Raw genomic sequence first — 15,942 nt, 5'->3', positions numbered from 1 at the left:
AACCATGTGTATAATGTGACTCCATCCATGCAAAATTATGTGCATAGAGATGAGGGAAAGGGTAGTCACCAGAATATTCATGATGGTTATCTCAGGGGGTGGAATTGCAGGTGACTTACTTTTTTCCTTATATTTTTTTCTGTGTCTTAAAGGTTATATCATGAGTAAATATTATTTATATAATCTGTGGAAAACAAAGCTATTTTCATGGGGGGGGGAGGAGGAAAGTACTGGCACGTAGAGGTCCCCAGGGGACCTCATTTAATGAGCACAGAAGGTCAAAGATCGATATTTAATTAGCATATCAATTGCTGGCATGTTAACTGATGTTTTCCAAAACGCTTGCAGGGTAGGTTCTCTTCAGTAGCCAAACTGTCATCTGAAACATTGTTTATAATCCTCCCATTTAACTAAGATGGAAGAATGCAATGATTACAAATGCCAACGGGGCAGGAGACATTAAAGAAGTTTTATTTCAGTGCCCCATCAAAGAACTGGATAACTGGATCTCCTGTACTCGTCACAGTTTAGAAGTCCCTCGCCAAGCTAATCTCCTGGCAACTCCCCAACCCCTTCATCATTGCTTTCAAACTTTTTTGTTAAAGCCTTTTTTTTCCCCCTAGACCTCTCGGTAATCGTTCTTAAAGTCTTCATTTTAAATCTTCAGTCTTGGTTTTGCTCTTCTTACTACTTCCTTCTCACGCTGCTTGGCTTCCCTCAGCTGGGCATGCCCCTTGCGTTAGGTGGGCACCGATTTCCCTCTTCTCTCATGCCTTCTCTCCACGCACCTGCCGGGTTCGGAGGGGGGCTGCAGGGGCTCAGACCTGTCTACGCAGAGCTTGGACATGCCAGGCTCTCGAAAAACGACAGGGTCAGCAGGTTAAACGGGAAGTTGGGCCTCGCCGGCTCTTTCTTTCGCAACATGTATCGAGCATTGCTGTATGTCCAATGTCCAGCAGCCAAGGATTCCACGGTGAATGGCCCCGGAGAGATCACAGCCAGATGTGTGGTCAGTGCTGGGGAAGCACCTGGGGAGGATGCCACTGAAGGGAAGGCGGTGGGGGACGGCTGCTCGAACTTGGCCAAGACATGAGCAGCATCGCCATCGCCTGGGAACTGGCTGGAAATTCTAATTCTCGGGCCCCGCTCCCGATCTTCCCAAGCGGACACTCGGGGGTGCGACCCAGCAGCGTTTTATCCAGTCCCCCGGGGGGTTCTGACGCACCTAGAATTGGAGAACCACGGCTCTAGTGGAAGCCTGAGTGAGGATCTTGAGAGGAGAGGGCGAGGAGGAAGGAAAGGCGGCTCTGTGAGGGCCTCTGATGCCGGTCAAGGGGGTGAGACTTTGCCCCGTAGGTGCTGCCTCCAGGGTGGCGACAAAAGCAAGGGCCTGCGCACTTATGCAATCTCTCAACTCGGCGCAGCTGGCAGCTCAGGCATTCCCTGTGCGCCTGGGTCCCGGGAAGGTGCAGTTCCCCCACCCCCCGAACGCCAGGCGGCGCGCAGAAGGGAGGTCGGCTTGCAGACATCTCCGCACCGCGATCCCAGAAAAGGTGAGCCCACGCGGGAGCTGGGGAACCAGCGAAGCCAGGGAAGGAGGTGCCGGGACCCACGCCCACTCCGGCCCAGCGGGCCGCCCCGCGCGCCCAGGCCCCTCCCCTGGCCTGCGGGGCGCGGCGATTCGAGACCTCGGGCCCCGCCCCCGCCCCGGCCCCGCCCCGGCCCCGCGCGCTCGGCCCGCCTCCCGCGTGGGGGGAGCCGTGTCGGCCCGCGCCCCTGCGCGCGCCCGCGGCCGGGTTGCAGGGCTGAGCGCGCGCCCCGCGGCCGGGGCAGGAAGATGGTGGCGAGCGCGCGGGTGCAGAAGCTGGTGCGGCGCTACAAGCTGGCAATCGCCACGGCGCTCGCCATCCTGCTGCTGCAGGGCCTGGTGGTGTGGAGCTTCAGCGGCCTGGAGGAGGACGAGCCGGGCGAGGTGCTCTGACGGCCGGGCGGGCAGGCCGGGCGCGGGGCGCGCGGGGGTCCTGGCGGGGCTGAGGGCGGCCGGGGCTGGGGACGTGGGGCACGGGCCGCAGGCGTGCCTGACGCGGGAGGCCGTCTGGAGCTGGGCATCCGACTCCTGGCGCTCCTTCCCCGGCGGGCCTGGGGGGCTGCACGCGCGGCGGCGCGCGTCCCGGAGGCTCGGGCCGCAGGCGGGCCGGGGGCCGGAGCGGGAGCAGCGGGTCTCGGCGGGGTGGTCTCCGGCCCGGGGAGCAATGAAGGTCAGGCGCGGGGAGCGGGGCCGGGAAGCGGGGCTGGGCCTGAGCCTACTCCGGGGTGGGGAGCCCCAGGCCAAACTTTCCGAAGTTGGGAGGGGGCTGGTGTGCGCGCCGCGGGCGGAGGCGTGAGGCCGAGGGACCCCCAGAAGCGCCTGCCGGGCAGCGGCGGGTGGGGAAGTGGAGGCCGGGGGTGGAACTCAGTCCAGCAAATGAGGGAACAGGGAGTGACCCCGAGGGAAAGACCTACTCGTGTCCGAGGCGCGGCTTTCTTAGCCCAGCGACGCCAGGGGTCTGAGGCAGATGCACGGGTCTTGGGTAGGAGATGCCAGAGGCCGGTGGGGGAACGTGAACTGGTGAGTTGACCTCGGGGAATTGGCTCCAAGGGAGTGGCGGCCGCAGCAGCTGGCTTAGTAGAGCCCCAGGCCCTGGAGCGGGGCAGACCCACCCTGCTCACTCCCAGGTCCCTGCGCCCCAAGGTCTGAGGTGCTGACACTGTTGGCTGACCATGGTTTCAGCTAGAGGCCCGCGTACGTCCTTCCCAATGTGGTCAGGAGTCCAATGGGGGTCTAGAGCTGTCCTGGAAGGTGGGGGAGAAAGGGCCAAATCCCGGCCCTAGCAGAGTTCCCCTGTGCCCACCCAGCCCCCTGGGGTTGGGTGACTTGGGCTCTGAGGTGGGCGCTCTGTTTGCCTCGTCCTGTCCTCTCGGGCCTCTCCACCTGGCAGGGTGAAGACTGCTTTCCCTCTGTGCATCTGGGCCGTCGGGGAGGCCTGATGTGGAGGCTGGTTGAAGGGCTGTCCTTGCCTTTTTTGGGAGAACCTAGAGGCTGGGATGGTGAGGGGAGATGGGACATAGTCACGGGAGACCATAACTCCTAACGGAGCGGAGGGTGGGGCGTGGGAGCCTGGCTCTGGGCATCTGAAGGAGTGAGCTTATTCTATGGACCAGTGAGTAGGAGGAAGAGACTGTTTGGGGCTCAGTGTCAGAAGGCTCTCCCGGCAGAGGAGACACCCTAAGACCGAATGGGCCGCCAAGGCAGGCAGGGAGGCCTCTGCCCCCGGAGGAGGTGAGCAGGGGCCAGCGGCCTCTGGGGAGGGGCACAGCAAAACCTCTGAGGCTTCTCAGAAACCAATGGCCCCGAGCAGCCGCATGACCCTGTGAGTCTCTGGATGGCCCGAGAGACTGTGCAGGCTTGAAGTCCCTGCTGCCCTGGGGCGGGGACCTGGGGCAGGGGCCTGGTTGGGATCCCCCTTCCCACCTCTTCCTGGCAGAAGCTGCTAAGGAAATCCTGGGTTGGAATGGAAGACGATTCTTGGTGATTGAGACTGTGTAGTCCGCGTAGCCATCAGTGCTTGGCCCCCTCAGCAGCCACTCACCAGGTCTTGGGGTTACCGGGCAACATCACCTAGAGCTTAGGAAGTGGGCCCTGAAGCTGGACTGCCCCACTTGGCCGTCCTGTGTCCTATTCCAGCGCTGCTGCTGAGTCCTGGGTGACCACTGACAAGTCACCTACCCTCTCTGTGCCCCCATTAGTGTCTCCCCTCACGATGGGGATCCTAAGAGCACCTCTCTCGCTGGGCGACTGTAAAGGTTACATGAAAATGATGCCTGTGAAGTATTTGCAGGAGTTCCTGGCATCTGCTAAGCCTTCAGTAAATAACTCCTTATCCCAGCACTGCACATTGGAGTAGGGACTCATTCATTCATTCATTCATTCATTCATTCAACAAATATTTACTAAGTCCTACTTGGTACCAAGCACTATGCTAATACTGGGAATACAGAAATAAACAACATAGACAGGGTCTCAGCCCTCACGGGCAGACTATCTGCAGGGAGAGCCCCGCAGGGGAAAGGAAACTCATTGGAATAACAAGGGGGCTGGTTTAGGTCCCTTGGTCTGGGAAGGCTTCTGGGGAAGGTAGCTTGTGAGGAAGGTAGCTTGTGAGTGGAAGGAGCCTCGGGGAGAGGGGGGCAGAGTTTGGGCAGAAGGCCCTGAGTTGAATGGGCTCAGCTCGGCTGCCTTCAAGGAATGAAAGGAGGGTGTGGTACGTTCCCTGGAAGAAGGCTCAGGAGTTAGTCCAGGACGCACCCTAGAGACCACAGTGAAGGCTGAGGGATTTCGTGTAAGTGCAGTGGGAAAGCCCAGAAGGGGGCTGCGCAGCGATGGGATCTGATGTGCACTCAGGATGCACACTCTGCCTGTCTGTGGAGGGGGCTGGCGTGGAGACCAGGATGATCATTAACATCCAGAGAGCCAGTTTATGAAGCTTCCACAAACACTGCCTCGCCGCTCCTTCTAAATGCAGCCTGAGAAGTCCCAGGGAGGTGGGGTGTGGGGCAAGCGGTGCTGCTCTCTCTGTTTTCCCCGGCTCAGAGGATCCCGGGGAGTTGCAGAGCCCGGAGGTGGCAGAGGACTTCAAATGCTTTCGCAGGGGGGAGGGAGGGCGGGGTTTAGAGGCCAGAAGGCATCCAGGTCAGAGGGACAGTCCCCACCCTCCGTAATCAGAGGGGACCCTGCCCTTAGGGACTCTGACCTCAAGGACTCCTGGGGACCTCCTCTAGCAGCTCTGCAGCTGCCCAGCTGCACGTGCCTGGAAGGGGGCAGGGCCGGGGCTGGCTGTCCCCAAGGACCCTCTTCTCCCCCATTCCTCACTGCTGCCTCCTGGCCCCCCAGCCTCCTCGGGGATTGCCCTTCTCTCTCCCCCATTCCTCACTGCTGCCTCCTGGCCCCCCAGCCTCCTCGGGGATTGTCCTTCTCCGCGGCAGCCAGCTCCCTGCTGCAGTGCAGGGCACCACCATGCCCATCTCCTCCCACATCCTGCCTCCCACCACAGCCGGCCTGGCCCTGTGCCCTGGACCCTGCCCTCCTGACCAGCTTTCTGACTTGCTGAGACTGGCTCCCACCCTGAGAGCCCACAGCTCCTCTGCCATCTCTGCCCACCTAAGCTTGAGGGTATCTTTGTCCATTGTGTGGCCGGATCAGACGTCGCCAGGTTGACACTCAGCTCAGGGGAGCTGCATTCGCCTTTCCTGGGGACTGCCCAGTTCCAGGTGTCCTCTCCTACGTGGGCACAGAACGGGGTCTGCTGCCTCCTCCCCGCCCTGCCCTCCCTCTTGCAGATGCCCCTTCTCAGATGGGAATAAACACTCCCGGCTCTCATGAGATGAGCGGGCTGGCTGGGTGCGGGGCATAAAGGGCATGGGTGCTAGGGTGGAGGCATGGGGCTCTGGCCCTAAGGTGGCCGTCAGCCTGACATGTGAGGTGCCGTGCTCCACGCTCCAACGGGGAAGAGGAAGAAGGTCCTGGGGAGGGGAGGGGCAGAGAAAAACCAACACAACAGTGTCCAAAGGGTCTGCGGGCCCCGGGCCCTCTCCTGACATCACATTGGACTAGGTCCGTTGTCGGCAAACTATGGCTCTTTGGCCCCTTGAGTGTGGCTCTCCCTAAGCCTTAGGAGTACCCTAATTAAGTTAACAACAGTGTACCTACCTATATAGTTTAAGTTTAAAAAATTTGGCTCTCAAAAGAAATTTCAATCGTTGTACTGTTGATATTTGGCTCTGTTGACTAATGAGTTTGCCGACCACTGGACTAGGTTCTCCTCCCCTTCCAGCAATAATAATTATCAAGTTCTAGCCTCTGCCAGGAGCTTTACATTCCTTCGTTTCACTCATTCATTCGACAAATATTTGCTGAGTGTGCACCACGGCGGGACATTCTGGGCTCTCAGGATACATCAGTGAGCAGAACAGGCCCTGTCCTCTTGAAGCTGTCATTCTTGGAAGGGGAGGGGCACAGAGTAACAATATAAATACGTGGTGGGAGGAGAGAAGGCAGCAAGTGCTAATGGGAAAATAAAGCAGAGATGAGGGCAGGCTGGAGTTTTAGATACAGTGTTACCGTGGGCCATACTGAGAAGATGCCACCTGAGCCAAGAATTGAAGGAGGCAAGAATGAGGCCAGGAGGGAGCTGACGGAGCAGAGGAAAGCGGCTGTCCCAGTGACCTGTGCCTGCCTGTCTTTTACAGAAAGGAAGACAGAGGAAGCCACGGCCCCTGGACCCCGGCGAGGGCTCCAAGGACACAGACAGCTCGGCGGGGCGGCGGGGGCAGCGCCGGCAGAAGGCATGGGCGCTGGCGGGGCCGTGCCGAGAGCCCAGGTGTGCCCGTGGCCAAAGTGGTGCGGGCAGTTACCAGCCGGCACAGAGCTAGCCGGAGGGTCCCTCCCGCCCCGCCCCCAGAGGCCCCTGGCCGCCAGAACCTGAGTGGGGCAGCAGCCGGGGAGGCGCTGGTCGGGGCAGCTGGCTTCCCCCCACATGGAGACACAGGGAGTGTGGAGGGCGCCCCCCAGCCCACGGACAATGGCTTCACCCCGAAGTGCGAGATTTTGGGCAAGGACGCGCTGTCCGCACTGGCCCGGGCCAGCTCCAAGCAGTGCCAGCAAGAGATCGCCAATGTGGTGTGCCAGCACCAGGCCGGGAGCCTCATGCCCAAGGTTGTGCCCCGGCACTGCCAACTGGCTGGTAAGGGACAGGCCTGGGTGGAGAGGTGGCAGCCCCGGGAGGTGACATGGCAGGGACCCCACCCCCGCGTCTCAGAGGAGATAGCTCAGAGGGGCGCACCTCCTTGCCTGGCTGGTGACGAGCACGCCAAGTGGCAGAGGGGGCCCTGCTCCACATCCAGGATTCTTCCTCAGACTGCAGGCGGCTCCCTCTTCCCATCTGGCCTCCACCCTGCGACGGGCAGGGCCTCACTGATGCCCTGCTCTCCTCACAGGGAAGGTGAACCCCGGCCTCCAGTGGGAGGAGGCCCGGGCCCAGCAGCCCGTGGAGGGCCCCCCGGTACGAATCGCCTACATGCTGGTGGTGCACGGCCGCGCCATCCGCCAGCTGAAGCGTCTCCTCAAGGCCGTCTACCACGAGCAGCACTTCTTTTATATCCACGTGGACAAGGTACTGTGGGGAGACCCAGGGGTTCTGGGTGAGCAGAGCGGAAACCAGGAAGGTCACAGACACACAGGGTTTCTGACCTGCTCAGGTGGCCCAGAGTTAGGGGAACAGGCCTCGAATAGGGCGCACCAGCACCAGGTGACATGTGCTCCCCATTCCTTGCCAGTTGTACTCTGTCCAGGGTTGGGGTGGGGGTGGGTGGGGAGGTCGTAATGCTGAGGGCCCACCTACAGCTGCTAAGAATCTCCCCCCCCCCCCCCCTTAGCGCTCCAACTACCTGCACCGGGAGGTGGTGGAGCTGGCCCGGCGGTATGATAATATCCGAGTGACGCCCTGGCGCATGGTCACCATCTGGGGCGGGGCCAGCCTGCTGAGGATGTATCTGCGGAGCATGCAGGACCTGCTGGAGGTGCCTGGCTGGGCCTGGGACTTCTTCATCAACCTCAGTGCCACCGACTACCCAACCAGGTGGGGGGTGCTCTGAACCTTCCAATGGGAGGGGGCGCATGTGGGCACTGGGGTTGGAGGGTCCTGGTAGACCCCTTCCCCTCCCCAGGCCTCATTCTGGGATCCACGCAACCCAGACTCCTTCTCCTCTCTTGGCCCCAGCCATGATTTAGGGGAGGGGTTGGTGAATGATGATGTGAGGATTGGGAGTGACAAGAGATGGGGAAGAGGAGGAGCCAGAGGTGTGTACGGGGGGTGCTGGGTCAGACAGCAAGGGGTACAGGAAGGATGGGGTGGTCTTTCTCGGGGGCCTCAGGTACCCATCACCCTGGGGTAGGGCACATGGCCTGGAGGCCAAGAGGTGAAGGTGACGAGGGCTGGACGGAGTCCGCTCTGGGCCAGTGACTGAGCAACCCCTCACACACTGCCCACACCCATCCCCTCTCCAGGACCAACGAGGAGCTGGTGGCTTTCCTGTCCAAGAACCGGGACAAGAATTTCCTCAAGTCACATGGCAGGGACAACTCCAGGTGAGGGGCTGGGGGAGGGGGCCCTGGTCTCAACACAACCCCTCCCACAGCGGGGATGTGGGCGCCCAGCAAACCAATCACAGATGGAGGAGTGCTGGTTCCTAGGCGGATGGGACCCCACCCTACGCAACCCCCAGCCTGGGCTGGTCTGCTCCCCACAGGTTCATCAAGAAACAGGGCCTGGACCGGCTCTTCCATGAATGTGACTCGCACATGTGGCGCCTGGGCGAACGGCAGATCCCGGCGGGCATCGTGGTGGACGGCGGCTCCGACTGGTTCGTGCTGACGCGCAGTTTTGTGGAGTACGTGGTGTACACGGACGACCCGCTCGTGGCCCAGCTGCGCCAGTTCTACACCTACACGCTGCTCCCGGCCGAGGTGGGTGGCCCGGCCCTGACCCAGGCCGGGGAGGGAGCATGGTGGGGTGCCCGCCGCTCACCGCCCGCCCCGCCCCGCCCTGCCCTGCCCTCTGCAGTCCTTCTTCCACACGGTGCTGGAGAACAGCCCGGCCTGCGAGAGCCTCGTGGACAACAACCTGCGGGTCACCAACTGGAACCGCAAGCTGGGCTGCAAGTGCCAGTACAAGCACATCGTGGACTGGTGCGGCTGCTCCCCCAACGACTTCAAGCCGCAGGACTTCCTCCGGCTGCAGGTGCTCCCCCGGCCCCAGTCGCTGCCCCTTGCTAGGGCCTCGCCCTGGCCTTTCGCCAGGTCAGAAAGGACTCAGGGTGGGCCAATCAGAGGAGCTAGGGTCTTCACCTGGAGCTGCCCTCGGGGCTCTGGGGTGACTGTGGCCAATCGGGTGCTGGAAGGGGCCCCTGGGGCCTCCAGACCCCTTACCATGCTTGCTCTCCCCCTCCAGCAAGTCTCCAGGCCCACCTTCTTCGCCCGGAAGTTTGAGTCCACTGTGAACCAGGAGGTCCTGGAAATTCTGGACTTCCACCTGTATGGCAGCTACCCGCCCGGCACGCCAGCCCTCAAGGCCTACTGGGAGAACACCTATGACGCGGCCGATGGCCCCAGCGGGCTCAGTGATGTCATGCTCACTGCTTACACCGCCTTTGTCCGCCTCAGCCTACGCCATGCCGTCACTACTGCGCCCGCGCCGGCCACCCCTCTCTGCAGGTGAGACCTTCTTCTGACATATTGCAGGCCCTCAGGGTGTGGTGACTTAGGGGGAAGCCAATCAGAAAGAGACAGCCCCTGCTCCCAGGGAGCCCCAGTCTCAGGCAGGGGGAAATGCAACGAAAACACAGCACATAGGTGCTGTGGGTGTGAGATTTGGGGCAAAGGAAGTACTTGGGAATGGGAGTCCCCAGAGCCCCCTCCCTGGGACTCCAGACCACGTTGGATATGCTGATGGCATCTCCCTTTCTCCCTGCTGGAACCTTCTTAGGTTTGAGCCCAGGGGCTTGCCGTCCAGCGTGCACCTGTATTTCTATGACGACCATTTCCAGGGCTACCTGGTGACGCAGGAGGTGCAGTCCTCAGCGGAGGGGCCGGCAGAGACGCTTGAGATGTGGCTGATGCCCCAGGGGTCGCTGAAGCTGTTGGGGCGCAGTGACCAGGCCAGCCGGCTCCAGAGTTTGGAGGTGCGACATCTGACCCCCAGCAAGACTCAGGGTAGAGGGAAGAGAGGGACAGACACTGAGGGAGGGGCAAGGGCTGGATTAGGCCTTTCAGGGCCCTTCTTACCCAGTGACGGCAGCTTTGGCAGCACCTCGTGCACATGCCTGGCCCCCCCCCTCCCCCCGCATGCACACATGGAGGAGCAGCGCCCCCTGGGGTGACACACAGAGAGGGGACTAGTTCCGCTGTAATGCACACTCATCTTCTAAACTGCCAGGGCTTCTAGAGCAGCGGTTCTCAACCGGTGGGTCGCGACCCCTTTGGGGGTCGAACGACCCTTTCACAGGCGTCGCCTAAGACCATCAGAAAACACATATATAATTACATATTGTTTTTGTGATTAATCACGATGCTTTATGTTCAATTTGTAACAATGAAATTGGGGGTCACCACAACATGAGGACCTGTATTAAAGGGTCGCGGCATTAGGAAGGTTGGGAACCACTGTAGGGACTTGGACATTCCCTTCAGGCCATAGGTGAGGCCGTTCAGTGTCTCTCATTCTCTTCCTTGGAGGCCTTGGCTTCCTGTGGGGTGGTCTGTGGGCAGGGCCTGGAACCTTATCTGCCTTCCTGCCCCGCCATTGCAGAGCAGGTTGGAATGCGAGCCTAGAAAGAAGTCTAGTCCAAGACCTTCATTTTGCAGACGGGGAAACTGGGACCCGGAAAGAGACCGTGACTAGCTCGAGGTCACACAGTGCGTTAGAGGCAGCATCAGAGCAGAGAGAAGGACTTTTCCCCAGGCTCCTGCCCATCTGCCTCCCTCCTTACAGGTTGGCACCGAGTGGGACCCCAAAGAGCGTCTTTTCCGGAACTTCGGGGGGTTGCTGGGACCATTGGATGAGCCTGTGGCCATGCAGCGCTGGGCCCGGGGCCCCAACCTCACCGCCACCGTGGTGTGGATCGACCCCACCTACGTGGTGGCCACGTCTTACGACATCGTGGTCGACGCAGAGACCGAGGTCACTCAGTACAAGCCCCCACTGAGCCGGCCCCTGCGGCCGGGGGCCTGGACGGTTCGACTGCTTCAGTTTTGGGAACCCGTAGGGGAGACCCGCTTCCTCGTGCTGCCCTTGACCTTCAACCGCAAACTACCTCTCAGGAAAGGTAAGGACCTAGTTCCCAGATGTGCCCAGAGGCCAGGGAGGTGACCCCAGGAAGCTGACCGTCAGAGCTAAGCCCCCATAGCCAGAGAAGGGAAGGGGGAAGGCTGGGAACTTGATGGTCTGGCCCTTAACATCCTGGGGCTCTGCCGTGGCATGAAAGGGGAGCTGTGGAGTCAGGTAGGCTTGGCTTTCGAACAGCTCTGACATTTTCATTGGGCTTTTAGCCTTGGCCATCTATTTCCTGAGCCTAAGTCTTATTACGTGTGAAGTAGGAGCTAATGTAACTATCGGAGCGCTCCCCAGGAATCCACTCAAACCAGCTCGCATGAAAAAGGGGTGATTGGAAGAATGCAGGCTGTGCCCGAGGCCCCAGGAAATGTCTCAGATCTCATCACAGGGCGTCAGAGGTGCTTTCTCAGATGCTCTGGGGCCTCTTGGCCCTCGTCCTGTCTTCTCTCTGTGTTAGCCTCTGGCATGGATTCCCGATACATGACACATGGCCTCTCAGGGCAACAGAGACTGACCAGGGCCTCTTGGTCCCCAGGTGTCACATTCTTGGGACAGCATATCTGTGCCCGGTGGGCAGGGTCCCATAGCTCTCCACCCACTTGGCTGAGGTTAAGGGAGCAGAGCCTGAACACCGGTATAGGATGCAGGTTCCGGGGGGGGGGGGGGGGGGGGGGATGAGGGGGAGGTATGTCTCCCAAGTAGCTAGTCCCTCGGAGACATTCTGGATGAGTATGTGGTAAACGTGTCAGGTATGAATAGGTGGTAGATGATTCCTTCCTCTGGCCACATCCTGTCATAGAGAAGGTGGATCAGACTGGGGGTAACCCAGAGGAGGATGGAGTAGTGGGGGCTGTGGCAGATCCAGAGCAGGCAGCCGCACCCCTGCTTTCCCAGGACTCAGCCTGACAGGGGCTGAGGGAGGAATGGAGGCAGCCCCACGGCAGGCAGGTATAGGAGCCAAGCCCTGAGCACGCTGGATTTTTATAGACAGAGGGTGTTCTAAGCGGAGGGAGCACAGTTGGCAGGTGTCCGGGGCATGGGGGAAGCAGAGTGGAGGGCAATGGGATGCAGGGGTGGCAGGAAAGAAGGCTGGCGAAGCAGGGCCCCACAGCTGGAGGGCCTGGGCATGAGGCTTCCGACGGCTCTGGGAACCACTGGAGATGGTTGAGAAGGGGCGGGAAAGTTACCTTATTTTCTAATGTGCTTCGAACCTACTGTTTCACTGAATCCTCCAGTGGGGAATTCAGCGGTGACTGTCTTGATTTTATAAACTGATGGTTCCACAGGCACAGAAAGTCCTGGGGATTAGCCCAGGGCACTCGGCAAGGTGTGTGTGACTCAGTAGCAGACCTGGGACAGAACTGGGGTGCCCAGACCTGACTTCCCGGGTCTGGCCTTCATGGCATCAGTGGGGCCAGGCGTGCTGACTGCGTGCTCTTGCACCCCCAGATGAAGCCAGCTGGCTGCATGCCGGGCCCCCCCACAACGAGTACATGGAGCAGAGTTTCCAGGGCCTGAGTGGCATCCTGAGCCTGCCTCAGCCGGAGCCCGCCGAGGAGGCCGCCCGGCGGCACGCCTTGCTCACAGGCCCGGCGCTCGAGGCCTGGACAGATGGGGAACTGAGCGGCTTCTGGTCTGTGGCTGGACTGTGCGCCACGGGCCCCTCCGCCTGCCCCTCCCTGGAGCTCTGCAGACGGACCAGCTGGAGCTCTCTGTTCCCCGACCCCAAATCGGAGCTGGGGCCTGTCAAAGCCGACGGGCGACTCAGGTAGCAGGGCCCAGCTGGCACCTCCAGAACACCGGGGAATTGCACCTTACAGACAACGGAGGGCTGTCCCCCCACACGCAAGGACCAGAGGCCCAGGCAACAAGAACCCAAAAGGAAGATGGGCGTAGTCCTTACTACTGCTGATGGCTCTGCTGGGGACCAGTGGGTGGCAGCAATGTGGGGAGAAGGGCTCCAGTTTCCACGCCCCACGCTTCCGATCCTTCTCCACTAGTTTTTTGTTTTGTTTTTTAAAGGAAAATGGGTGGTGGGGGAGGAACTGGAAACAAAAGATGTGCAATAGGGCTCAGAGGAGCCCCAGGAAGTGGGCCATGGCTCTGGGGAGCAGGGCCTGATGAGCCCATCTGCTGTTGCTCTGGGGGTGGGGCCTGCCTCCCTCTCCAGGGCCTCGCCCCCAGCCTGGGCCTTGGCGCTCATGGCTGAGGCTCTGTAAGTGCCATCCCAGGCCCCGAGCACCTGAGAACAGGTGATTTGGGGGAGCACTGCAGAGCTGGACTCGAGTGGGACAGCCTCTCCTCTCGTGGCCAGGGGACCGCAGTGAGGGGCTGGGGCAGGCTCTAGGGCTTCCCGGCATGCCCTGCTCCTTGATGGGAAAGGCAAGACACCAGGGCCTCCTGAGACCAGTGCAGTCTCCCAGGCACCCAGAACTGCAAGCAGGGCCGGGGCTCCTGCCTGTGGGGTGAGCCCTCGCGAGCAGCGTGGGAAGAACTCTCGGCCAGGCCTCTCAGAAGAGCCTGGAGCAGCATTGTGCCTGAAGCTCAGTGTGGAGTCTGATATATGCAACAGAAGAAATATATCTCTATCTCTCTAAGCCGAGCCTCTGTGTTTTTCCTCCGGGCGTCGGAAGCCGTCACCCTTAGGCCTTCTCCTCCTACGAGTCTTGGCTGACACGTTGGCAGCCAGGAGGTGGAGGTCTCATTCCAGAATGGCGACAGCTTAGAATCTACCCAAGAACCAGAAGGATGCAAAAACCCATCTAATTCAGCTCTTTTTCGGAGGGGTAAAGAGACTTCACTGCCTCCCAGGAGGCCTGCGGGAGAGCCCGTTCAGTTCCTGAGAGTCCTGACCCATCACTTCCTCCCCTGCCGCCAGGCCAAGGCAGATGCTGCTGCTCTGGTGTCTCCAGGCCTCATCCCAGAAGCCCTCCTCACTCTGCTTCCCGCCCAGTCCTGAGTATGGAGCGCCCTCAAGAACAGAGGGTCACAGCCATGGCCTACCGGCTCCCTTCAGAGCGGATCCCTTGAGGGCCGTGATGGGAAGGGTCATCAGCTTCCCTCCTCCTCTCCTGCCATTGTTAGCAGGGGCTCTCAGTAGCAGTCCTTCACCTTACTTCACGTGGGAGTGAGGGTGAAGGCTACTTAGCCTTTATCAGCCAATCACCCTGGCCTGGTCAGCTCAGTCTGCCCTGGCTGCCGCATGTGAAGTTTTCCTAGTGGCCAGGAGAGGGCACCCCTGACCACCAATAAGGGCATTGGGTTTTTCCATTTGTTTAGCCACTGTGCTGACCCCTGTGTGCAGTATCTCGTTTATTCCTCAGAATCCTTTGAGGCAGGCTTTTCTTACCTTCATTTAGCACATCCGGAAACTGAAATGATGAGCCCAAAGTCACAACCATCAGGTGGTGGCAGCAGGTTTCAGAGGGACAGGCCTCCTGTCACTCTGTCACTACATTCTGCTAAGGGCAGGGACCTAACAGCAAGAACTCTAAGAAAATAGTGTTTGGGTTCAGGGGCTAAGATAACTGTTTTCTTCTGGCCCCTACTTTAGTGAACATCGGGAAGCTCTACTCCCGTTCTCTAGAATATTTTTAACATCAAATCTTAGGTAAATAAAAAGAAAAACTGAGGTCAGCACATTTGACCCAGGTAGTAAGTATCAGAACATTCAGACTGCTTGCTAAGGACTCGGACCAGCCTGCGAGTTTGACCCGGGCTGTGGCTCTGCTACTGTCAGGCTAGTACAGGTTCTCGGTCTTCCTGTGTGACCTTGGGTGGGACACATGCCCCTGGTTCAGTCCCTGCCACTCTCACTGACACACCAGGTCCTCGTTACTCATTACTGTCACCTGCTGAACATCTTGCCTTTGCACTTTTAGGCCAGTGGATCGTGATCCTCACCAAAGGCTCTGAATTAATTGGCCTCAAGTGGGAACCCAACTACGACCAGGATGTCTGGGTTCAAAGCTCCCACAGGTGATTCTAACTTGCACACCTGCGTGAAGGACAAGTCCAGCCCCACCCCCATCGCTCTGGCAGCAAGTCTTGGCCCCATGAGTAGAATCACTGCAGACCAGGGACCAGGCTCCGCTGATTCCTGACCGACTCAGAGGACAGGCTTGGGGTGAAGGGCCTCCTCTCCCGTCCTCTCCCCCATCCAGGTCAGTGCAGTTCCTCTGCCAACAGTGTTTCTCACCCCATCTTTCCGTAGGGTTAGCTCAGTCTAGGGGCTTGGGCTTGTTGAGGCTTCTTTGAAATCCTTCCCTGGGGTCAAGATCAGGATTCTTGTCAGGCAGTGGGGTAGCGGTGGGGGTGGGGGCTGGCTGGGGAAGGCAGGGGCCCGGGCGCTGCACAATTCCTTTGGAGGGAGAGCCAGGGCTTTTGTGTTCTGTGGCCTGCATGCCCGGTTTCCAGGCAACCACGGACATCTAGGTTTCATTCGTGGTGGAAGCCAAGACCAGAGGATAGCCGATTGGCATTCAGAGCCCAGTTACCTGGGTCAATGGGAAGTGGGGTGGGGCAAAGTCGGCTGGGAGGGAATCTGGGAGTGCCAAGTGCAGAGATCCTGGCTGGCTGTGAGGCTCAACAGAAACCAAACCTAAGTCCTGAGCTTCACTTCGAGTCGTCCTTCATGATCCCCAGGACGGCTCTCCTCCCTGCTTCAGCACCATGGGACGCCGCACTGAGGTCCAGGCAGTGGAAAGGTGCCAAGAGTCCTGGGGCCATCTCTGGAGTGCTTCCTCTGCTGGCCCCTCCTACCTGCTCTTCCCAGGGCCCAGCCCAACTTCTGTGGGATGCAGGAGGAGAAGGAGCAGTGACACCCTCAAGCACAAGCTCTCCCCTTCCTTCCCCTCTGGGGGATGGACTAAAACAATCCCCTCCTCAAAGAAAGTCCCCTCTTGCTCAAGCTCCTCTTTCCTGCCGGAGGTTCCCCCTGGGTGTGCACTAGAGAACATGCAGAAAGACCAACAAATCAGTAAGCAGCTCCATCCAGGTTGTCCCCAAATACACAGAC

General features: G+C 59.9%; 1 protein-coding gene across 1 annotated transcript; it reads left to right on the top strand.

Annotated features, from left to right (window-relative positions):
* Positions 1-1,829: 1,829 nt before the first annotated feature.
* XYLT2 (xylosyltransferase 2) lies at positions 1,830-13,522 on the top strand. The gene is given in 12 exon segments (XM_070393738.1): positions 1,830-1,972; positions 6,286-6,363; positions 6,365-6,779; positions 7,033-7,208; positions 7,471-7,673; positions 8,102-8,182; positions 8,344-8,560; positions 8,658-8,834; positions 9,045-9,307; positions 9,579-9,774; positions 10,584-10,917; positions 12,375-13,522. Coding segments are annotated over 12 exon segments (2,598 nt in total). The 5' UTR covers positions 1,830-1,837; the 3' UTR covers positions 12,698-13,522.
* The last annotated feature ends 2,420 nt before the right edge of the window (positions 13,523-15,942 follow it).

Source organism: Myotis yumanensis, unplaced genomic scaffold, assembly GCF_028538775.1.
Source record: "Myotis yumanensis isolate MYYU_CA2020_CCGP unplaced genomic scaffold, mMyoYum1.0.hap1 SCAF_16, whole genome shotgun sequence".
NCBI lineage: Eukaryota > Metazoa > Chordata > Mammalia > Chiroptera > Vespertilionidae > Myotis > Myotis yumanensis.
This window is presented reverse-complemented; position numbering and strand designations above follow the sequence as displayed.